Source organism: Thalassophryne amazonica, chromosome 5 (genome assembly GCF_902500255.1).
Source record: "Thalassophryne amazonica chromosome 5, fThaAma1.1, whole genome shotgun sequence".
NCBI lineage: Eukaryota > Metazoa > Chordata > Actinopteri > Batrachoidiformes > Batrachoididae > Thalassophryne > Thalassophryne amazonica.
This window is the reverse complement of record NC_047107.1, coordinates 132,760,046-132,785,669: the sequence shown is the minus strand read 5'-3', so window position 1 is coordinate 132,785,669 and position 25,624 is coordinate 132,760,046. Positions and strand designations below refer to the sequence as shown.

At 43.0% G+C, this 25,624-nt stretch overlaps 1 protein-coding gene across 2 annotated transcripts in view; it reads right to left on the bottom strand.

Moving 5' to 3' along the window:
• The window catches only part of phf19 (PHD finger protein 19), a 35,066-nt gene extending 10,131 nt beyond the window's left edge, over positions 1-24,935 (bottom strand). For both annotated transcript variants that reach the window (XM_034171433.1, XM_034171434.1), the window contains exons 1-7: positions 24,402-24,935; positions 23,734-23,917; positions 23,137-23,218; positions 21,113-21,226; positions 11,991-12,085; positions 11,751-11,899; positions 10,680-10,775 (exon numbers count right to left, since the gene is read on the bottom strand). In XM_034171433.1, the coding sequence (XP_034027324.1) occupies positions 10,680-10,775; positions 11,751-11,899; positions 11,991-12,085; positions 21,113-21,226; positions 23,137-23,218; positions 23,734-23,916 (719 nt within the window). In that variant the 5' untranslated portion in view covers position 23,917; positions 24,402-24,935. The remainder of the gene's footprint in view (positions 1-10,679; positions 10,776-11,750; positions 11,900-11,990; positions 12,086-21,112; positions 21,227-23,136; positions 23,219-23,733; positions 23,918-24,401) is intronic.
• Between the last annotated feature and the right edge of the window lie 689 nt (positions 24,936-25,624).

Here is a 25,624-nt window from a genome sequence, read left to right as displayed (position 1 = left end):
AGCAAAGATAGACCCAGCCTGACCTTTAGAGATAGAACTGCTTTACATAGTCTTCAGAAGGACCTGGGTCTAACCGATATTTGGAGACTTACGAACTCACAAGAAAGGGGATACACATTCTACTCCCATTCCCACAGAACATACTCATGAATAGATTTCTTTCTTATTTACTTGTTGACAGGGTTACAGATTGTAATATAGGGGTCACAGCAATAACAGACCATGCACCGGTGGAACTACATCTAGACTTAAATGTTAATAAGAAATGTTCATAATTGAAGAAAATAAGAATAACCTCAGGTTTCTTTTCAGCACTGTAGCTAGGCTGACAAAGAGTCAGAGCTCTATTGAGCTGAGTATTCCATTAACTTTAACTAGTAATGACTTCATGACTTTCTTTGCTAACAAAATTTTGACTATTAGAGAAAAAATTACTCATAACCATCCCAAAGATGTATCGTTATCTTTGGCTGCTTTCAGTGATGCCGGTATTTGGTTAGACTCTTTCTCTCCGGTTGTTCTGTCTGAGTTATTTTCATTGGTTGCTTCGTCCAAACCATCGGCATGTTTATTGGACCCCATTCCTGCCAGGCTGCTCAAGGAAGTCCTACCATTATTTAATGCTTCAATCTTAAATATGATCAATCTATCTTTGTTAGTTGGTTATGTACCACAGGCCTTTAAGGTGGCAGTAATTAAACCATTACTTAAAAAGCCATCACTTGACCCAGCTATCTTAGCTAATTATAGGCCAATTTCCAACCTTCCTTTTCTCTCAAAGATTCTTGAGAGGGTAGTTGTAAAACAGTTAACTGATCACCTGCAGAGGAATGGTCTATTGGAAGAGTTTCAGTCAGGTTTTAGAATTCATCATAGTACAGAAACAGCATTAGTGAAGGTTACAAATGATCTTCTTATGGCCTCAGACAGTGGACTCATCTCTGTGCTTGTTCTGTTGGACCTCAGTGCTGCTTTTGATACTGTTGACCATAAAATTTTATTACAGAGATTAGAGCATGTCATAGGTATTAAAGGCACTGCGCTGCGGTGGTTTGAATCATATTTGTCTAATAGATTACAGTTTGTTCATGTAAATGGGGAATCTTCTTCACAGACTAAAGTTAATTATGGAGTTCCACAAGGTTCTGTGCTAGGACCAATTTTATTCACTTTATACATGCTTCCCTTAGGCAGTATTATTAGACGGTATTGCTTAAATTTTCATTGTTACGCAGATGATACCCAGCTTTATCTATCCATGAAGCCAGAGGATACACACCAATTAGCTAAACTGCAGGATTGTCTTACAGACATAAAGACATGGATGACCTCTAATTTCCTGCTTTTAAACTCAGATAAAACTGAAGTTATTGTACTTGGCCCCACAAATCTTAGAAGCATGGTGTCTAACCAGATCGTTACTCTGGATGGCATTTCCCTGATCTCTAGTAATACTGTGAGAAATCTTGGAGTCATTTTTGATCAGGATATGTCATTCAAAGCGCATATTAAACAAATATGTAGGACTGCCTTTTTGCATTTACGCAATATCTCTAAAATCAGAAAAGTCTTGTCTCAGAGTGATACTGAAAAACTAATTCATGCATTTATTTCCTCTAGGCTGGACTATTGTAATTCATTATTATCAGGTTGTCCTAAAAGTTCCCTAAAAAGCCTTCAGTTGGTTCAGAATGCTGCAGCTAGAGTACTGACGGGGACTAGCAGGAGAGAGCATATCTCACCCGTGTTGGCCTCTCTTCATTGGCTTCCTGTTAATTCTAGAACAGAATTTAAAATTCTTCTTCTTACTTATAAGGTTTTGAATAATCAGGTCCCATCTTATCTTAGGGACCTCGTAGTACCATATTACCCCATTAGAGCGCTTCGCTCTCAGACTGCGGGCTTACTTGTAGTTCCTAGGGTTTATAAGAGTAGAATGGGAGGCAGAGCCTTCAGCTTTCAGGCTCCTCTCCTGTGGAACCAGCTCCCAATTCAGATCAGGGAGACAGATACCCTCTCTACTTTTAAGATTAGGCTTAAAACTTTCCTTTTCGCTAAGGCTTATAGTTAGGGCTGGATCAGGTGACCCTGGACCATCCCTTGGTTATGCTGCTTTAGACGTAGATTGTGGGGGGTTCCCATGATGCACTGTTTCTTTCTCTTTTTGCTCCATATGCACCACTCTGCATTTAATCATTAGTGATCGATCTCTGCCCCCCTTCACGGCATGTCTTTTTCCTGGTTTTTTCCCTCAGCCCCAACCAGTCTCAGCAGAAGACTGCCCCTCCCTGAGCCTGGTTCTGCTGGAGGTTTCTTCCTGTTAAAAGGGAGTTTTTCCTTCCCACTGTTGCCAAGTGCTTGCTCATAGGGGGTCGTTTTGACCGTTGGGGTTTTTCATAATTATTGTATGGCCTTGCCTTACAATATGGAGCGCCTTGGGGCAACTGTTTGTTGTGATTTGGTGCTATATAAGAAAAAAGTTGATTGATTGATTGATAAGAATACGGTTGGACGATGGAGAATGAATACAAGTTTGTTACAGGATGATCAATTTGCAACAAAACTTGGGGAAAACATAGGAATATTTTTGGACTTAAATAAAGGAACAACAGAGAGATTATCCACGGTGTGGGATGCTCTTAAAGCATTTATCAGAGGAAAGTTTATAGCCTACAGCTCATGGAAAAAAAGGAGAGCAAAGTAAGAACACAATCATTAGAAAAGGAAATAACTGGCTCAAAAAATTTTGGCAGAATGATATGATGAACATTTTCAGAAAATTTGTATTGCATGAAGTATATAATAGAAAGACAGAATATTCATTATTCCGGCTTAAAACAAATTTTTATGAAAATGGAGAGAAGACAGGGCGGTTATTAGCAAGACAGTTACAATCCCAGGATGCAAATAACACTATTCCATTAGTGAGAGAAAATGATGAGCTAATCACATCATCTACAGGCAACTTCGTTTTCAAAAAAATTCTACGAGAAGCTATATACATCTACAAATACAACAAATAGTGAAAACATATCCTCTTTTTTTCCAAAAGATAAAGCTGCCACAGGTTTCTCAAATGGATAAAAATAGTTTGGATATTCCCATAGTGAATGCTGAAGTAAGAACTGCTATTATGTCTATGAAAAATGGGAAATCACCAGGTGTGGACAGCTTCCCAGCAGAATTTTATAAGAAATATATAGATTTCCTTTGTCCTGTGCTTACAGAGGTTTTTCATGAAGCATTTCAATATGGTTCACTTCCGGATAGTTTTAACAAGGCTATTATATCCCTAATACCAAAAAAAGATAAAGATTCTGCAGACCCAGCCAATTATAGACCCATAAGCTTAATTAATGTTGATTGTAAACTACTATCAAAGATATTGGCTCTGAGGTTGGACAAAATTTTGTCAACAATTATACAGAGAGATCAAGTGGGATTTATAAAAAATAGATCATCGACTGATAACATGAGGAGACTATTACATCTGCTATGGATGAACAGGACTAACTCACAACCTGTGGTAGCCATATCTTTAGATACTCAAAAAGCCTTTGATAGGGTGGAGTGGGCTTTCCTATTTGCGACTCTGTCAAGGTTTGGATTTGGTGCTACAACCCCTGGCAAAAATGATGGAATCACCGGCCTCGGAGGATGTTCATTCAGTTGTTTAATTTTGTAGAAAAAAAGCAGATCACAGACATGACACAAAACTAAAGTCATTTCAAATGGCAACTTTCTGGCTTTAAGAAACACTATAAGAAATCAGGAAAAAAAAAATTGTGGCAGTCAGTAACGGTTACTTTTTTAGACCAAGCAGAGGGAAAAAAATATGGACTCACTCAATTCTGAGTAAAAAATGATGGAATCATGAAAAACAAAAGAACGCTCCAACACATCACTAGTATTTTGTTGCACCACCTCTGGCTTTTCTAACAGCTTGCAGTCTCTGAGGCATGGACTTAATGAGTGACAAACAGTACTCTTTATCAATCTGGCTCCAACTTTCTCTGATTGCTGTTGCCAGATCAGCTTTGCAGGTTGGAGCCTTGTCATGGACCATTTTCTTCAACTTCCACCAAAGATTTTCAATTGGATTAAGATCCGGACTATTTGCAGGCCATGACATTGACCCTATGTGTCTTTTTGCAAGGAATGTTTTCACAGTTTTTGCTCTATGGCAAGATGCATTATCATCTTGAAAAATGATTTCATCATCCCCAAACATCCTTTCAATTGATGGGATAAGAAAAGTGTCCAAAATATCAACGTAAACTTGTGCATTTATTGATGATGTAATGACAGCCATCTCCCCAGTGCCTTTACCTGACATGCAGCCCCATATCATCAATGACTGTGGAAATTTACATGTTCTCTTCAGGCAGTCATCTTTATAAATCTCATTAGAACGGCACCAAACAAAAGTTCCAGCATCATCACCTTGCTCAATGCAGATTTGAGATTCATCACTGAATATGACTTTCATCCAGTCATCCACAGTCCACGATTGCTTTTCCTTAGCCCATTGTAACCTTGTTTTTTTTCCTGTTTAGGTGTTAATGATGGCTTTCGTTTAGCTTTTCTGTATGTAAATCCCATTTCCTTTAGGCAGTTTCTTACAGTTCGGTCACAGACGTTGACTCCAATTTCCTCCCAGTCGTTCCTCACTTGTTTTGTTGTGCATTTTCGATTTTTGAGACATACTGCTTTAAGTTTTCTGTCTTGACGCTTTGATGTCTTCCTTGGTCTACCAGTATGTTTGCCTTTAACAACCTTCCCATGTTGTTTGTATTTGGTTCAGAGTTTAGACACAGCTGACTGTGAACAACCAACATTTTTTGCAGCATTGCGTGATGATTTACCCTCTTTTAAGAGTTTGATAATCCTCTCCTTTGTTTCAATTGACATCGCTCGTGTTGGAGCCATGATTCATGTCAGTCCACTTGGTGCAACAGCTCTCCAAGGTGTGATCACTCCTTTTTAGATGCAGACTAACGAGCAGATCTGATTTGATGCAGGTGTTAGTTTTGAGGATGAAAATTTACAGGGTGATTCCATAATTTATTCCTCAGAATTGAGTGAGTCCATATTTTTTTTTCCCTCTGCTTGGTCTAAAAAAGTAACCGTTACTGACTGCCACAATTTTTCCTGATTTCTTATAGTGTTTCCAAAAGCCAGAAAGTTGCCATTTGAAATGACTTTAGTTTTGTGTCATGTCTGTGATCTGCTGGATGGATAGATGGATGGATGGATAAGGATAAGGATTGATGGATAAGGATTCTGTATTCGAATCCAAGGGCCACAGTTTTTACTAATGGGATAGTGTCTCAGTTTTTTAACATATCTAGATCAACATGTCAAGGATGCAGTCTTAGCCCACTCTTGTTCACAATATTTCTTGAACCTTTAATGATAAGAGAGGAATCAAAAAGTCAGAGGAGTTACTGGAGGAGGTAGGGAGCATAAACTGTTTCTTTATGCTGATGACATTTTGGTACTGTGTCAAGACCCAACCAGCTCTATAGAAATGCTGTTGGAAATTATCAAAACATATTCTAGAGTCTCAGGGTGTTGTATTAACTGGCATAAATCAGAACCCAGTATCCCAGACACCTAAACACCTTTAACCCCAAATGGGTCCTGAAGGGTATGCAATATTTAGGGATAGAACTAAATCCAGATATAGGAGAAATTATTGTTGCAAATATGGATAAACTATTAAATAAAAGTTAATTTGGATAACTGGAGCAGGCTGAATTTAACACTCTGGGGGAAAATAAATACAATTAAAATGGTTGTTGCCCCTCAAATAAATTATCTAACGGGAATGATACCTATATGCATCCCTCAACAACTATTGTTAAGATATAAAAAGATGATAAATTACTTTCTATGGGTTGGAAGGAAACCCAGAATTCACAAAGAGAAACTATACCAACCAAAGAAGGAAGGGGGCTTGTCTTTACCAAACATATTTTATTGCAGTATCTCTTTTGAAATGGCGAAACTTGCAAAACACTGGGGTGGAGCAAATTATGATTTGGACTGGATTCTAATTGAGCAAGAGCTTACCTGGCCTTTTAAACCCACTGAAACCCCGTGGCTCAAGTGATAAAACAGAAGGACAATAATATGATGAATCCTATTCTAACACTCCAGGAAAGTTTGGCAGGAAGTACATAAGAAATGAAAAAATTCCCACAACACCCAAACATATGCATCTATTTGGCACAATACTAAAATAAAAATAGGAAAACAGACAATTTATTGGGCACAGTGGTTGAGAAGAGGTATCAGAATATTGGATGACCTGTTTGAGGGGGGTAGTTTTCTCTCTTATGAGAGATTAAGAGAAAAATTTAATCTGGATGGAAGAGGACACTTCTGGAAATACTTACAGATTAGACACTGCATTAAAGAAAAGGTTTCTGTAAATAGAGATATACACATAATCAGGTGTTACCTACAACTGCCACCACCATCCCAAAAAGCATCCAAGTGGTACGAGATATGACCGTGGAAGACTAACCAGGACTGTGGTTATTTAAGGAGAATATTGGAAAAGACCAGAGTTGTGCACTGGATGAAAAAACATGGGGAGGAATTCTTTTCAACACTGATGAGTACATCAGAGAAACCAGGAGTAAATTTATTCAGTACAAAATAATACACAGATATTATTATACTCCAGGAAGACTTTATAAAATGAAGCTAATGGGAGATGATTTATGCTGGAAATGTAAGGGAGAATGTGGCACATACATGCATTTAGTGGTTAAATGTCCAAAGGTTTTTCCTCTGTGGGAAATCATTTTGGACTATTTAGGAAACTAGTTGAACTATAAACTCCCAAGATCCCTGAGACTGTGTATCCTTGAAGACAGATCAGTAGTGCCACACTTAAATAAATTTAAATTCTGAATACTGAAAGCTGGTCTATTAACCTGCCAACGTCTGATCCTATGAGGTCTGTTAGAAAAGTATCCAACCTTTTTATTTTTTTTCAAAAACCATATGGATTTGAATCACGTGTGCTTGTATGAGCAAACCTTGAACCTTCGTGCGCATGCGTGATTTTTTTCACGCCTGTCGATTGCGTCATTTACTGGTAAGCAGCCTTTGTGTGGGACGTATGCAGTGCGCTCAGCGTTTTTTCATTCCAAGGAAAAAGACAGAACAACTGGAGCAGCGCGACTGCATCAAATTTTGCCAGAAACTGGGTGACAGCCAGGTGGAAACCATTCGGATTATTCAGACGGCTTTCTGTGACGATCCTCTGGGCATCACACAGATTAAGGAGCGGTACAACCGGTTTAAAGACGTCCACACAACGGTGGAGAGCGAGCCGCGCTCCGGTCGGCCATCAACATGCTGAAATGACCAGATCATTTCCAAAGTGAACTCTGTGGTGATGTGGGACCGTCGTGTGACTATCCGAGAAATTGTGTAAGAGGTAGACATCAGCACTTTTTCGGCACATTCCACTGTGACAGAAGATTTGGCCATGAAAAGAGTGGAGGTGAAATTCATACCGATGGCTTTGGCACGAAGCTGATGGTGCAGCAAAAGCACCACCGTGTTGAAGTCTCACAGGACATGCTGGACTCCGAAAAATTATGCCCAGCTCTTCCACCATTTGGAAGATTCAGACGGCTTTCGGTGGCTTTTCAGTCGTGCAACTATCCAAGAAATTGTGGACGAGGTGGGCATGTCACAGCATGTCCTGTGAGACTTCAACACGGAGGCGCTTTTGCTGCGCCATCAGCTTCGTGCCAATGAATTTCACCTCCACTCTTTTCATGGTCAAATCTTCTGTCACAGTGGAATGTGCCGAAAAAGTGCTGATGTCCACCTCTTCCACAATTTCTTGGATAGTCACACAATGGTCCCACATCATCACAGCGTTCACTTTGGAAATTATCTGGTCATTTCAGCATGTTGATGGCCGACCGGAGCGCGGCTCGCTCTCCACCGTTGTGCGGACGTCTTTAAACCGGTTGTACCGCTCCTTAATCTGTGTGATGCCCAGAGGATCGTCATCGAAAGCCGTCTGAATAATCCGAATGGTTTCCACCTGGCTGTCACCCAGTTTCAAAATTTGATGCAGTCGTGCTGCTCCAGTCATTCCGCCATTTCCTTGCAAAGAAAAAACGAGAGACTCCACCCATCCTCACACAAAGGCTGCTTACAAGCAAATGACGCAACCGACAGGCGTGAAAAAATTCACGCATGCACACGAAGGTTCAAGGTTGGCTTATGCAAGCACACGTGATTCAAATCCATCAGGTTTTTGAAAAAAATAAAAAGGTCGGATACTTTTCTAACAGACCTCATAAAATGTTGGAAGGAACCACAAACTCGCACACTGGCAGTTTTGAAAGGTTCAAATGATGGAAACAGCTGCATATGAAAAAATGCTGACGAGACTGAACGGAGGCAATACAGAGGCTGATGAACAATGGGAAAGTTTTAAAGAATACGAGGTCTATTAGAAAAGTATCCGACCTTATTTTTTTCAAAAACCATATGGATTTGAATCATGTGTGATTGTGTCAGACAAGCTTGAACCCTCGTGCACATGTGTGAGTTTTTCCACGCCTGTCGGTTGCGTAATTCGCCTGTGAGCAGGCTTTGAGTGAGGAGTGGTCCACCCCCTCGGCGGATTTTCATTGTAAGGAAATGGCGGAATGATTTGGGCTTTTTTTCCCATCAGAATTTTTTCAGAAACTGTTAGAGACAGGCAGATGGAAAGCATTTGGAAAATTCACATGGCTTTCGGTGAAAATTTTACGGGCTTCACAGAGAATAAGGAGTGTTACTACAGCTTTAAGGGCGGCCCACAATGGCGCACGGCGCGCCGCGCTCCGATCGACAGGCTGAGTTGGCGAGTGTTTCGGAGCACGCCGTTTCACTTCGATCAGCTGTCACGCCCACATACTTTAAACTTGCTGGACATGATGAGGTCTCCGCCCTGAACATCTGCATATATTAACTTCCCAACTAACGCATAGCGCCGCCCGGTGGTAACAGGAAATGTCCTGTTTTTACTTTAACCGGTACTGATGCCACATAGTTAACCCACTCATCTTCATTCCACTTCTAAAACATGCAGAACAAGTTGGTTAATGTAGGCGATGATCACCGTGAAGTAACGAGTAACGGCATCCGTGTGGCGGCGTGCCGAATATTGACCCTTTGCCATGAAATTATGTTCTTCCTTTTGACGGCTTTATTTTTGTCATATCATGAAAACTGATACACAGGTCGAGCACGACAACCTCTTACAATTCATAGGGGTGTCGCCCATGGGTGGGGCAAAATGCCTCAATTGTGACCCCTTGAATCTTTCAAAAACCCCACCCCATAGGGGTTTTTTTGGAGTAGGGAGATGAAAATTGGTACACGTGTGACTTGCACGGACGTACAAAAAAAAGCCTCTTGCACCATGGGTCTACTCCAAACAGGAAGTCGGTCATTGATCATGAATTTTCTTGTCATTCTAGCGTGATTTCCACAAGTTGTATTTGAACAAACTCCTCCTAGGGATTTTGTCCAATGCACTTCAAATTTCTTCCAGATCATCCAGAGACGATACTGACAAAAAGTAATCAAAAGCTTCTTTCTATGTCAAAAGGTCTGGCCACTATGGCGCCGCAATACCCTAACCCTAACCCTTCAGCATGGAACATCAAGTCATGATAACTCCTTCATGCTTTTTCTGATTGACCTGAAACTTCACCTGTGATGAGTGTCTGCCCCTGAACACACCTGCCCCCTCTGTTTGTAGACTGAGCGCCCCCTACTGGATGAACCATCAACTTGTCATAACTGCTTCATGTGTTGCCCGATTTGCTTGGAACTTGAACTGTGTGAAGAGGGTTGGCCCCTGAACAGAAATCACACTGGCCTGGGGAGGCGGTGGCGCGGACACGAGGGCCCGTATATGACTGTTTGCAGTGCTAGCTATGTTTATTACTGCACACTTCAGTGACTGCAGTGACAGTTTATCATTAACAGCTTCGTGTTAATGAAACGTTTTAAGCTTTTTTCACAATTAAATATACCCCTCCCTGGGTGGTGGTAGTGGCCCTGAGAAGCTGTGGTGGGTGTCCTTTATTTTCATTTCTGAAAGGTGGCAGAGCTAAGTGATATTTTACGATAGAGTCGATGGCTAATGCAGCAGTTAAGCTAGTGTACGCTGGGCGCACTGTTGAGCCTAACTGCAGCTAGCTATCTATTTCAAACAGGATTTCTCTTTCTGGCCAGAAACAATCCACATCTTAATTTAACCACTGCCTCTAAATTTCTGTCCACTGTTCAAAGAGGTGCACGACACTTAGCCTTAGACAGGAAGTTAATACAATCAAATATTTGACTGTGAAGGAAAAGTAACATTCATGAGGAGTTCTTATGATTTATCATGTTAAGGAACGTTAAAAACATATAATGATTCTATTTTGTGGTTCATGTTTCTGCTGAGCTTTAAATCCTGGAGGATTCTGTGATCTTTGTACAATCATCAAGACCCTGAAGTGTTTGTGTTCCCAGAGATCCGTCACTTGTTTTTGGATCTGAGCCCCAATGTGCACTACGAGTCCCGAAGGAAGACAGATGGTCCAGTGAGAACACCAACAACAGCCTGTAGGCGGCACCACAGTCAGAAGGAAGGAAAGTACCTGTCTCCAAACATCATGGCCTCCTGCAGACACTGAGTGCATGCTTCATGGAACCACTGATGACACCTGAAACACTGCAGCATCTTCAAGTACCACCTGAAGCACAAAGATCACATCAATTAAAACACAGAAACATCCTGGAAACACCAACAATGTGCACTCAGAGGTCTGTGTGGAATAATGGGTAAGCATTTCCACCGCAGCCTACAGCGGCCGGTCAGACCGCCACTCACGTCAACGACAATGACTTCCTGTCCAACATCCAGCCTGGTGCTCAGAGCAGCGTGGGACTGGAGAAGACGTGCCATGACCCCAGTTTAATGGGTGGCCATGTGAGCTGCTGGAGTCGCGGCCCTTTATAGTCTAAGCTCGTGATGAGTTTTGAGTCAAGTTCACTTTGTCAGGTGGTTAGTGCCACAGAACTAAAAGCTTCTTCAGTCCCTTTGATCTCAGTCAAGGTCACCTCAGAAATCCAGCAGTGGTTGAACAAAGGCATCTGACTGGACGAGCACCAGTCAGCAGGTCACAGTGAGACGGATTAATTTACAGACTGAGTGATGGACAGATCATCCAATCAGCCATTTCATTCTCCCGCAAAGACATCAGGCTGACCTCTGAGATCTCCCCAGAGATCCAGCGATGTCCGGAGACGGGGTCCCGCCACCTGAATAAACGGCTCCTTAAGTTGTGGAATGAAGCTGGTTTGAGTTTTGAGCAGCACTCAGTAAATGGCTCCTCAGTCTTACGTACAGCTTCAGTCACCCCGCAATTGCCTGCTGCAGTTTTTCGAGCTCTTTTAGTTGCTGAAATAACTGTGTTTGGTTTCTCCTTAACAGTGTTCACTCGCGGGTGTTTGTTTATGCGGCACACGTCTTCTCGTTTCTGTGCGGGGGACTTAAACCTGGCCTGACCTCGTCGCTGTTCCTCAGTCAGCATGAAATGTAAAACCAGGATCCCCTGACTCAGCTAAGTCAAGCTGAGCTTTTCCGCTATGCTATATTTCTGGATTCTGCTTTACTGGGTCTGTGGAGCGGTTAAGACAAACGGCTGCCTCTGATTGGTTGGTCTTACTCTCCGGGGCCTCCACAGTAGCAGTAACACTGCTGTTGGTTGGTCCGATGCTGTGAGTCCCAGTCCAGAGAGTCCAGGTCATACAGCAGCACCTGCTTCATCGCTGACAGTGCTTTGGCGATGGGCCCTTTCTTCAGAGCGCCTCCTTTCTGTCAGGAAGACACACAACACAGCCTGGACCATTACGACGCAACAACAAAGGAATGCTGAAAGAGTGTGTGTGTGTGTCTGTGTGTGTACCCTGACAGCCAAGGCAAAGACACAGCGTCTGCAGAACCAAGGACTGAGACCACTGCTGCCCTCTACAGGAGGAACATGACACTGCTGGTGGAAACCTGGACAGAGTGATAATGTGCAGTAATCTTAACTATCTATAAACTATTAACTTTTCATGCAAAAATACATCTCTGTGCTGAATCCCTCCTCCTCGAGTGCTTAAATAGAGTGGCGACATGAGTCAAATAAAACAGTCATGTGACTCGTGGTGCCATCTTTTGTTCAAAATAGTGTTGGCTGTTAATGTGTCTGCATGCAAATCCAGCTATTTTATTTATTTATTGGCTGAAAATGTCGGGTTGTTGTGCATTTGAAGGCACAAATAGACACAACAAGGGCTTCAAGATGTACAGATTCTCTTCAGATCTGAACACAAGAAACATTTGGGAAAATAAAGTCAACCGTGTGGGATGGAAGTAACTTCATCATCAAAGCTTTGAGAGGTAAATTTATTGTTCAGTCCCATGTTCAGTAAAACTCACCTAAACCGTCATCGTATAAACCAGATATTCACAGTCACCGGACAAAAAAAGTCCCAAAGTTTTTATATTGTTTTCCAGGTAATAAACACTGTATATAACAGATTTTGTACAGCAGATTTTTCGCTCACTTCAGATAAAATGTCTCGTCCGATCACAATGTGTTTCCATTAAAACCCCGAGCAGTCTGGACGTGCACAGTAACAGAGGTATAAATTAAAGTTCAGCTCTGACACTCGTAGATTTGAGGAAAGTGGGACCAGAGTCATTTCTGTGATTAAAAGTCTGACCGTTTATTTGTTTCACACCGTGTTCAGACTCGGACCTGCAGCCTGATGTGCGTTCTTTCATATTTTAATAATTTTTGCAGTGCACACACTGATAAATGGATCAGAAAAGTACACACATTTACAACATTAAGTCAGTAAAAGAGGAAATTGTTCAGTTTACCTTTGATTTGGAGGTGATGATTGTAGAAAGAAAAGCTTGTTGAGGGTCAAATTAATCCAGAATAAAGTATAATCCAGAGATGGAGAACTTTAAAACTGTCACACACGTCATTGTATGACACGGAGTTACAGAGCTGCAGCTGCATAAATCAGGCTTTAAATTCATTAAATAAATCATCATAAATTGTACATTTATATAAATTTGACAGCTTAACTATTTTTATATATATTATGATAGCACCTGTACCTGGATCTGTTGCTGTTTGTGGTTAAATGATTTTAAATATGTTGAAAACATTAAAGATTCATTCAGTAGTTCAGTGCAATTGGAACAGAAATGGCGCCATGTTGAGTTGAAGTTACTCTGTCAAGGCACTCTACCTCGCTCCCCCCCACCTGATTTGATACAAAGAAAATGAGAAATACATTTCTTATTTCTTTAATTATTTGTATAAATTGAAAAATAAAGCAAAACTACAACTCTATAACCTTGAAATATGATCAAATCTGTACCATATCAGCAACATTCCAGTTCATTTTTCAGAAAGTCCGTGCTGGGCAGCACTGCCAATTTGAACCAGAGAGCCAGGAAGAAATTTGCAGTACCTGGCGGCGCCACCTGGTGCCGTTCACCATGGCTGGAACCCTGCTGCACTGACTGCATAGATATTTATTCATGTTTCTACCAGTGGTGGGCACACTTCCGATTATCTGATAACAGATAATTATCGAAGATAATGTTTTCATTATCGGATTATCTTTTTAGATAAATTTAAAAACCATCATCGGACTAATTATCTTCCGATGAATTACCGTCCGATAACTTTTAGACCGATAACGTACCAAACTAAGCTGAACAGTGAAAAACATTTTTAAAACTGTTAAAGCTGTTGAGACTTATCTGTTAAAAGTTTCCTAATAAACATGTTATTCTAACCTCTGCAAACAGAAACCACTTTTTCGTCTGTAAACAAAGGAGAACTGGTGACCAAAAAAAAAAGTCATTTCCTTTAATACCATACTAATATAATCGCAATGTCACCAAGTCATCCAGAGGCATACATGTTTAACTTATGGTTCAAATTTTAACCACTCATTTTAGACAAGTTATTTAAAATTATTGTCATGTCTGAAGTTTATAAAGTGAAAATATCAGATATATGTTTTCGTTTTAAAGTAATGTGCTAATTTTTAAGGTTTTGTGAGCACATGCTGTGCCAGGCAGCAATGCATTATGGGTAGCATAAGGTAATCTCAGACGTTCACGACAGGACAAATGCATTTCAGACACTCTGTTCAGGGTCCACAGATAACATTAAACTCTAGTGCCTAAAACTCTCGTGAATATATTCTCTGGGTTTATAGACGTTAGTGTATTTGCGTTTGTTAAATTCCACGCATCTTAAATATAGCAGACACGGATTATCTGGAATTTTGTTTGACATTTTTTCAAGGCCGCTACTGCCATCTACTGGCCAGGAGTGTTCATGGCAGTATTAAACGTCTGGGTACATGGCTGCTCTCAAAGTGTTGGTATTGTCCATTGTCCAGGCGCTTTTTGTGTGCATATATTTGTTAACTTTGTATTCTAAAACTACGGTTAGAAGTAATTCTGACTCCTTATCGGTCCACACGAACGAGGTTGGCGCCATGTTTTTAGTTTTTGTGAAAGTGACGACAATAAGGCTCCTGATTGGATAGAATTTTAATCAGTACCGCCACCCAAAGGTTTGGCAGACTAATTACAACACATTTATACGGTTCGATGTGGATGGATTTTTTTTTTTAAATCAACTCAACCAATCAATTTTTTTTTTATATAGCGCCAAATCACAACAAACAGTTGCCCCAAGGCGCTTTATATTGTAAGGCAAGGCCATACAATAATTATGAAAAACCCCAACGGTCAAAACGACCCCCTGTGAGCAAGCACTTGGCAACAGTGGGAAGGAAAAACTCCCTCTTAACAGGAAGAAACCTCCAGCAGAACCAGGCTCAGGGAGGGGCAGTCTTCTGCTGAGACTGGTTGGGGCTGAGGGAAAGAACCAGGAAAAAGACATGCTGTGGAGGGGGGCAGAGATCGATCACTAATGATTAAATGCGGAGTGATGCATACAGAGCAAAAAGAGAAAGAAACAGTGCATCATGGGAACCCCCCCACAGTCTACGTCTAAAGCAGCATAACCAAGGGATAGTCCAGGGTCACCCGATCCAGCCCTAACTATAAGCCTTAGCGAAAAGGAAAGTTTTAAGCCTAATCTTAAAAGTAGAGAGGGTGTCTGTCTCCCTGATCTGAATTGGGAGCTGGTTCCACAGGAGAGGAGCCTGAAAGCTGAAGGCTCTGCCTCCCATTCTACTCTTACAAACCCTAGGAACTACAAGTAAGCCTGCAGTCTGAGAGCGAAGCGCTCTATTAGGGTGATATGGTACTACGAGGTCCCTAAGATAAGATGGGACCTGATTATTCAAAACCTTATAAGTAAGAAGAAGACTTTTAAATTCTATTCTAGAATTAACAGGAAGCCAATGAAGAGAGGCCAACACGGGTGAGATATGCTCTCTCCTGCTAGTCCCCGTCAGTACTCTAGCTGCAGCATTTTGAATTAACTGAAGGCTTTTTAGGGAACTTTTAGGACAACCTGATAATAAAGAATTACAATAGTCCAGCCTAGAGGAAATAAATGCATGAATTAGTTTTTCAGCATCACTCTGAGACAAGACCTTTCTGATTTTAGAGATATTGCGTAAATGCAAAAAGGCAGTCCTACATATTTGTTTAATATGCGCTTTGAATGACATATCCTGATCAAAAATGACTCCAAGATTTCTCACAGTATTACTAGAGGTCAGGGAAATGCCATCCAGAGTAAAGATCTGGTTAGACACCATGCTTCTAAGATTTGTGGGGCCAAGTACAATAACTTCAGTTTTATCTGAGTTTAAAAGCAGGAAATTAGAGGTCATCCATGTCTTTATGTCTGTAAGACAATCCTGCAGTTTAGCTAATTGGTGTGTGTCCTCTGGCTTCATGGATAGATAAAGCTGGGTATCATCTGCGTAACAATGAAAATTTAAGCAATACCGTCTAATAATACTGCCTAAGGGAAGCATGTATAAAGTGAATAAAATTGGTCCTAGCACAGAACCTTGTGGAACTCCATAATTAACTTTAGTCTGTGAAGAAGATTCCCCATGTACATGAACAAACTGTAATCTATTAGACAAATATGATTCAAACCACCGCAGCGCAGTGCCTTTAATACCTATGGCATGCTCTAATCTCTGTAATAAAATTTTATGGTCAACAGTATCAAAAGCAGCACTGAGGTCCAACAGAACAAGCACAGAGATAAGTCCACTGTCCGAAGCCATAAGAAGATCATTTGTAACCTTCACTAATGCTGTTTCTGTACTATGATGAATTCTAAAACCTGACTGAACCTCTTCAAATAGACCATTCCTCTGCAGGTGATCAGTTAGCTGTTTTACAACTACCCTCTCAAGAATCTTTGAGAGAAAAGGAAGGTTGGAGATTGGCCTATAATTAGCTAAAATAGCTGGGTCAAGTGATGGCTTTTTAAGTAATGGTTTAATTACTGCCACCTTAAAAGCCTGTGGTACATAGCCAACTAACAAAGATAAGTTGATCATATTTAAGATTGAAGCATTAAATAATGGTAGGACTTCCTTAAGCAGCCTGGCAGGAATGGGGTCTAATAAACATGTTGATGGTTTGGATGAAGTAACTAATGAAAATAACTCAGACAGAACAATCGGAGAGAAAGAGTCTAACCAAATACCGGCATCACTGAAAGCAGCCAAAGATAACGATACATCTTTGGGATGGTTATGAGTAATTTTTTCTCTAATAGTCAAAATTTTGTTAGCAAAGAAAGTCATGAAGTCATTACTAGTTAAAGTTAATGGAATACTCAGCTCAATAGAGCTCTGACTCTTTGTCAGCCTGGCTACAGTGCTGAAAAGAAACCTGGGGTTGTTCTCATTTTCTTCAATTAGTGATGAGTAGAAAGATGTCCTAGCTTTACGGAGGGCTTTTTTATAGAGCAACAAACTCTTTTTCCAGGCTAAGTGAAGATCTTCTAAATTAGTGAGACGCCATTTCCTCTCCAACTTACGGGTTATCTGCTTTAAGCAGCGAGTTTGTGAGTTATACCACGGAGTCAGACACTTCTGATTTAAAGCTCTCTTTTTCAGAGGAGCTACAGCATCCAAAGTTGTCTTCAATGAGGATGTAAAACTATTGACGAGATACTCTAACTCTCTTACAGAGTTTAGGTAGCTACTCTGCTCTGTGTTGGTATATGACAATAGAGAACATAAAGAAGGAATCATATCCTTAAACCTAGTTACAGCGCTTTCTGAAAGACTTCTAGTGTAATGAAACTTATTCCCCACTGCAGGGTAGTCCATCAGGGTAAATGTAAATGTTATTAAAAAATGATCAGACAGAAGGGAGTTTTCAGGGAATACTGTTAAGTCTTCTATTTCCATACCATAAGTCAAAACAAGATCTAAGATATGATTAAAGTGGTGGGTGGACTCATTTACTTTTTGAGCAAAGCCAATAGAGTCTAATAATAGATTAAATGCAGTGTTGAGGCTGTCATTCTCAGCATCTGTGTGGATGTTAAAATCGCCCACTATAAGTATCTTATCTGAGCTAAGCACTAAGTCAGACAGAAGGTCTGAAAATTCACAGAGAAACTCACAGTAACGACCAGGTGGACGATAGATAATAACAAATAAAACTGGTTTTTGGGACTTCCAATTTGGATGGAAAAGACTAAGAGACAAGCTTTCAAATGAATTAAAGCTCTGTCTAGGTTTTTGATTAATTAATAAGCTGGAATGGAAGATTGCTGCTAATCCTCCGCCCCGGCCCGTGCTACGAGCATTCTGACAGTTAGTGTGACTCGGGGGTGTTGACTCATTTAAACTAACATATTCATCCTGCTGTAACCAGGTTTCTGTTAGGCAGAATAAATCAATACGTTGATCAATTATTATATCATTTACCAACAGGGACTTAGAAGTGAGAGACCTAATGTTTAATAGACCACATTTAACTGTTTTAGTCTGTGGTGCAGTTGAAGGTGCTATATTATTTTTTCTTTTTGAATTTTTTTGCTTAAATAGATTTTTGCTGGTTATTGGTGGTCTGGAAGCAGGCACCGTCTCTACGGGGATGGGGTAATGAGGGGATGGCAGGGGGAGAGAAGCTGCAGAAAGGTGTATAAGACCACAGCTCTGCCTCCTGGTCCCAATGCTAGACAGTCACAGTTTGGAGGATCCAAGAAAATTGACCAGATTTCTAGAAATGAGAGCTGCTCCATCTAAAGTGGGATGGATGCCGTCTCTCCTAACAAGACCAGGTTTTCCCCAGAAGCTTTGCCAATTATCAATGAAGCCCACCTCATTTTTTGGACACCACTCAGACAGCCAGCAATTCAAGGAGAACATGCGGCTAAACATGTCACTCCCGGTCTGATTGGGGAGGGGCCCAGAGAAAACAACAGAGTCCGACATTGTTTTTGCAAAGTTACACACCGATTTAATGTTAATTTTAGTGACCTCCGATTGGCGTAACCGAGTGTCATTACTGCCGACGTGAATTACAATCTTACCAAATTTACGCTTAGCCTTAGCCAGCAATTTCAAATTTCCTTCAATGTCGCCTGCTCTGGCCCCCGGAAGACAATTGACAATGGTTGCTGGTGTCGCTAACTTCACATTTCTCAAAACAGAGTCGCCAATAACCAGAGTTTGATCCTCGGCGAGTGTGTCGTCGAGTGGGGAAAAACGGTTAGAGATGTGCACGGGTTGACGGTGTACACGGGGCTTCTGTTTAGGGCTACGCTTCCTCCTCACAGTCACCCAGTCGGCCTGCTTTCCCGACTGCACGGGATCTGCCAGGAGGGAACTAACGGTGGCTAAGCCACCTTGGTCCGCACCGACTACAGGGGCCTGGCTAGCTGTAGAATTTTCCACGGTGCGGAGCCGAGTCTCCAATTCGCCCAGCCTGGCCTCCAAAGCTACGAATAAACAACGTAGTGTGAATGAAGTTTTTTCCCCAAACTGAAAGGGTAAGATATTCGGTTTTACAAATACCCGACAACGTGTGTACATGGCCTTATGTCTGTGAAAGGCACTATATAAATAAGTTTACTTACTTACTAACTAAAAACATGCAATTGCGATGACACTTCCAGGGCTCTGTAAAAATGCCTGTTTTTACAAATAAAAATGGAATATTTTACAAAAGCACATTTATCTTTAAACCAACACACGACACACGTCACATTAACATGTTGGTTTACATAATGGATTATTGAACCAATCACTGTTTAGCACTTTTACCCAGAATGCTTTGCGGTCTGTGTTTGTTACAAAACCTCAGAATTAGTGCCTTATTCAACATTAAAAGATATATGTTATATTTTAACTTTGTACAAATGACAGAATTGACATTAATGGAGTTATTCTATCAGTATTTTCAAAAAAACATAAGTTAGTATGACTATTTTTCAAGACCTCTGCCTGACCAGAGTGTTGAAATTGATAGGGAGCTGGTCTTATGGCTGCTCTCAGTGTGCCTCTGTTGTGGGAGCACTGTTGTAAACAAGCTTCAGCAGGGGCAGAATGTTGAAAGAAAAATGATTATGATTCGTAAAGAGTTGATTTCGTGGGTGCTTTCAGGATTTGTCTGTGCTGCTTCCTGCAGGGGGCAGCATGGTCAAACATTCTTGCTTATTCTTTAGCTCTTTTACCGCTTTTGATGCTTTCAAAAGCGATCGTGTTAAAAATCAATTTCAGCTCTTTAGTAACTGCAAATGTCCCATAGACAACACCGGAATTTATCGGTTATCGATTATCTGTAACTTCCGATACATTTTTGGGTGGTTTATCTTTATCAAAGATAACTTTTCAGTTATCTTATTATCTGTTATCAAAATTTTTTGGTTATCTGTGCCCACCACTGGTTTCTACATCCGTTGGGACCAAACAGGAGGACTGAGCCTGTTGTCTCCTGCTGTCAATCATCTTATCTGTGTTCCATTAATGTGGACTGTTCCTCTGGGACAGTTTTTACTGACTCGGGTGTTCAGCAGCATGAGCCGCCTCGTCTTTGGACCGGGTGCTGACCCTGGACCAAAGACCTGATGCCCTCCTGTGGTTTCTTCTTGTCCAGAGACATCTGTCCCCCTTCACAGCATGACCAGCTGTCTGTTTGGGTGGTTACTATCCAGGACCCAAGGCGGTTCTGCGGTGTCATGATACGGTGAAGTGCGGCACCAACATAATCCTGGACTTTTTGTTTTTAAGTAGTCACCATATTTTTATATAGAAGCAACAAATTATCCATGAAAAGTTTAAACTTTTTTACACTGAAAATAAAGAAATAGATGAATTTAATAAAACTACAAAGAAATTTCAGGAACATGATCCACATTTAAAGTGTGTTTGTTTAAAGTCCCGTCCTTACAGCTGCCGATGGATCATTGATCGGTGATCATTGATCCATGATTTGGACCTTTAATTTTACTCAGCACTAATGTTGACTGAGACCTCAACTTGTCGTCTGGTTTTAAATACTTCCTCCCATCTTTCAAAATGTCAATCAAATGTTTTACTGCTGCTGTTTATTGATCAAAATGCCACCGGGGCGTCGCTACTCGTTACGTCTTTCTGAAAACATCTCAAAATATCTACTGACAGATTTCAGACAAACTGCTTCAAAGCTCATTTCCACGTCTTTGGGCAGAACTCTGGTTCGCTGAAGAACGTCGAGTCTGTGGATGCTGGAAAACGCTGTATCGCTTTGTTTCTGCCGTCCCGAGTTAACGATAAGATCTTCATGGATAATGTTCGTCTTCTGCTTCCATGGACACCAAAGCGTGTCAGCTTGTTTTGTGTAAAGGTGCAGCAGCATGTGAACCTGATCCTCTCCAGCTGCAGCTCAGGGCGGGTGAAGGTACAGATTTCAGTTTCACTTTCAGTCATGTCACTTCTGACACCACATGAAACTTTCTGAGGGACTTTTCAATCATCACCAAACGTAGCACAGCTAGCAGACAGACGGGGGACAAACTGTCCCTGCTGCCAGACAGCAAGGAGAACAACGACAACTTCAACTTACCAATGCCACACTTCCCACAAATGAGAATCTGGTTAGCTTCATCTGATTGGCTGTCAAAGTTTAGCTCCATCTCTCCGCAGACAGAGCAGCGAGGCTCCTCCCCTGGAACTCCAGCTGCAGCGTGATTGACAGACACAGAGGAGCAATGAGCTGTGATCTCCAACTTGTCTTACACATTACCCATCTCTCCCTGTTTCGCTCAAACCTGATTGGCCAAGTTGAGTGCATGGTGGCTCGTTAAGCCAAATATACCAACAGAACCAAGAAGGAACATCTGCAGGTGACCAAAAACAACCCGACGGACAGCAGGAAGCGTCTCTCTAAAGACCCGACAGAGCAGGACGCGTCTCTCTAAAGACCCGACGGACAGCAGGACGCGTCTCTCTAAAGACCCGACGGACAGCAGGACGCGTCTCTCTAAAGACCCGACGGACAGCAGGACGCGTCTCTCTAAAGACCCGACGGACAGCAGGAAGCGTCTCTCTGAAGACCCGACGGACAGCAGGAAGCGTCTCTCTGAAGACCCGACGGACAGCAGGACGCGTCTCTCTAAAGACCCGACGGACAGCAGGAAGCGTCTCTCTGAAGACCCGACGGACAGCAGGACGCGTCTCTCTGAAGACCCGACTGAGAGCAGGACGCGTCTCTCTGAAGACCCGACGGACAGCAGGAAGCGTCTCTCTAAAGACCCGACTGAGAGCAGGACGCGTCTCTCTAAAGACCCGACTGAGAGCAGGACGCGTCTCTCTAAAGACCCGACTGAGAGCAGGACGCGTCTCTCTAAAGACCCGACTGAGAGCAGGACGCGTCTCTCTAAAGACCCGACTGAGAGCAGGACGCGTCTCTCTAAAGACCCGACTGAGAGCAGGACGCGTCTCTCTAAAGACCCGACTGAGAGCAGGACGCGTCTCTCTAAAGACCCGACTGAGAGCAGGACGCGTCTCTCTAAAGACCCGACTGAGAGCAGGACGCGTCTCTCTAAAGACCCGACTGAGAGCAGGACGCGTCTCTCTGAAGACCCGACAGAGCAGGACGCGTCTCTCTAAAGACCCGACAGAGCAGGACGCGTCTCTCTGAAGACCCGACGGACAGCAGGAAGCGTCTCTCTAAAGACCCGACGGACAGCAGGAAGCGTCTCTCTAAAGACCCGACGGACAGCAGGACGCGTCTCTCTAAAGACCCGAGGGACAGCAGGAAGCGTCTCTCTAAAGACCCGACGGACAGCAGGAAGCGTCTCTCTAAAGACCCGACGGACAGCAGGAAGCGTCTCTCTAAAGACCCGACGGACAGCAGGATGCATCTCTCTAAAGACCCGACGGACAGCAGGAAGCGTCTCTCTAAAGACCCGACGGACAGCAGGAAGCGTCTCTCTAAAGACCCGACGGACAGCAGGATGCGTCTCTCTAAAGACCCGACGGACAGCAGGAAGCGTCTCTCTAAAGACCCGACGGACAGCAGGAAGCGTCTCTCTAAAGACCCGACGGAGAGCAGGAAGCGTCTCTCTAAAGACCCGACGGACAGCAGGAAGCGTCTCTCTAAAGACCCGACGGACAGCAGGACGCGTCTCTCTAAAGACCCGACGGACAGCAGGACGTGTCTCTCTAAAGACCCGACTGAGAGCAGGAAGCGTCTCTCTAAAGACCCGACGGACAGCAGGATGCGTCTCTCTAAAGACCCGACGGACAGCAGGAAGCGTCTCTCTAAAGACCCGACGGACAGCAGGACGCGTCTCTCTAAAGACCCGACGGACAGCAGGAAGCGTCTCTCTAAAGACCCGACGGACAGCAGGACGCGTCTCTCTAAAGACCCGAGGGACAGCAGGAAGCGTCTCTCTAAAGACCCGACGGACAGCAGGAAGCGTCTCTCTAAAGACCCGACGGACAGCAGGAAGCGTCTCTCTAAAGACCCGACGGACAGCAGGATGCATCTCTCTAAAGACCCGACGGACAGCAGGAAGCGTCTCTCTAAAGACCCGACGGACAGCAGGAAGCGTCTCTCTAAACATAAGTGGAAGCACCACTTACCGTGCTGGATGTCCTTCCACAAAACCCAGAATTTGGAGTTGTCCTCAAACATCACAAAGCAGCTCTGTCTGGGTGGGCTAACCTGTCAAATCAAGCACAACACAGAGCTTCAGCCAATCACAAATCACATATTAACATAAACATCTGTACAGGTTCACATAACAGAGCTTAAGTCAAAGCAGTTGACAGATTTATTCAAAGTGACAAACAGCTCGACTTAAACCCGGTTTAACCGGTTTAATCTCAGTCTATGAAGTCGCGTCCCCACAGTCACAGCTTCTGGCTGCAACAGCGCCACCACAGTCAAACTCTGGTGTGTCCCAGGGACAGCCTCAGCGCATCCTGATCCATCTTGAAAGCAGTCCCGGTCATTCTTGGATGTTGGCGGAGAGTCGTGATCCAGGGCGGTCCTGGTGGTTCCTGGTTCGAGTTGACAAACTTGCTGTTAAAAAGTCTTATGTGTTGACAGGACGTGGTGTGTTTGTGGACAGTCATGTTCAAATTTGCGTGTGTGGGTTCTGGACTTGACTGCTGACATCATCATGCCTCAGCGTGGTCACCATGGAAACAGTCACAGCGTAGATTACCTGGACTTACCCTCTGTATCTTGCCCAGGTAGTAGAGTCCATCCGACCAATGACAAAGGACAAATTGTCCCATGGTAAGACTGGACACCCCGCCTTCCTCTTCGTCCAGGCCACGCCCTGTGTGACCAGCCCCGCCCACTGGAGACACCTGAGGCTCACGACCACAGAAGACCTGAACCAGGTCCTCAAACATCCTGGAGACAGACGGACCACATCAAAGCATAACATGATGCATTTTAATGCTTTAAACGCCAGCAAGATGGTGAAAAGCCTCAGAGGCTGGCTACAGGGTCACAGGTTCAATTCCCTGACCAGACAAGTGTCCCACTGCCTTTATCCTATCCTTGCTGTGGAGGGCGGTGCCCAGACATCAGCAGTAAAGTGTTAATCCACCCACGTGCCCCGCCCCCATCTCTTACAGTTAACGATTAATCAGAAAATAAAATCCAATAATCAATAATCATGCTGAGTGGGCAAAGCAGCTTCAAAGGTGGCGAAAATCAGCATGACATACACGCCCACTTCCGGCCCAGCACGCTTCCTGACTGACGTCATGTCAGGGGGATTTTGACATGTCAGCACTGCTCACCACGTCATAAAGCAAAGCAAAAGAAATTACAGCCCAAAGTCAATGAAAATGAGTTTAAAAAGAAAAGAAAAAACTAAATTCAAACTCACCTCAGACAGACGGTCTAAGTCCAGACACACTGTTCCCGTCGCTGTCCGTGTGTCTGTCCCCTTACAGACACGCTGTCCGTGTGTCTGTCCCCTTACAGACACACTGTTCCCGTCGCTGTCCGTGTGTCTGTCCCCTTACAGACACACTGTTCCCGTCGCTGTCCGTGTGTCTGTCCCCTTACAGACACACTGTTCCCGTCGCTGTCCGTGTGTCTGTCCCCTTACAGACACGCTGTCCGTGTGTCTGTCCCCTTACAGACACACTGTTCCCGTCGCTGTCCGTGTGTCTGTCCCCTTACAGACACGCTGTCCGTGTGTCTGTCCCCTTACAGACACACTGTTCCCGTCGCTGTCCGTGTGTCTGTCCCCTTACAGACACGCTGTCCGTGTGTCTGTCCCCTTACAGACACACTGTTCCCGTCGCTGTCCGTGTGTCTGTCCCCTTACAGACACGCTGTCCGTGTGTCTGTCCCCTTACAGACACACTGTTCCCGTCGCTGTCCGCCGCTAAACTTCAAACGCAACACACCGCCATTTTTTTCACTTTTCCCGCGACTTCTTTCCACAGTTCGACGTCATCAATCTGGATGACTCATCGCTCCCGTCCGCCATGTTACCACTCCCTTTGTACCACCTGTAGAAGCTAACAAAAACACTAGAGCGGACACCGCCTTCGTTTCTGTGACCTGTTTACCCGCCGTCTTGTATAGGGAACTGTTTCTGAAGCGGGCGGAACCGCAGCAAGACTGTTTGAACGGACTCCTTGTGCTGTTTGTGCACAAGAAGAATAATAATATTAGACTTTGTTCTGAGGCTGTACTTTGTGGTGAAATATGCACTAAAATACAGGACATCGTTAAGAGAGTCATGAAAAACAGCAGATCTGCGTCGTGTGCAAAGATGAAAAGCGACGGAGGAGAAACAGCTCACGTGACAACAGATTTCTCTTTGTGGCCAAGAGGCCGTTTAAATCCTACACACCTGCATGTTGATTACGTGCGTCTATGTGGATCACGTGATTTGCTTTAAAAAAAAAAAACTTAAAAGGGACCAGAATTCAACACGATCCACAAACACAACATTAAGCCAAACATAACCATTTGAGAGCATATTTAACACCACACTTGTTCTCAAATTGTAAAAAAAAACAACAAAAAAGATAACAATAGAAATCGCAGTTCATTTAGATCTTAATCTACATATTCTCAACTTCCAAACAAAAA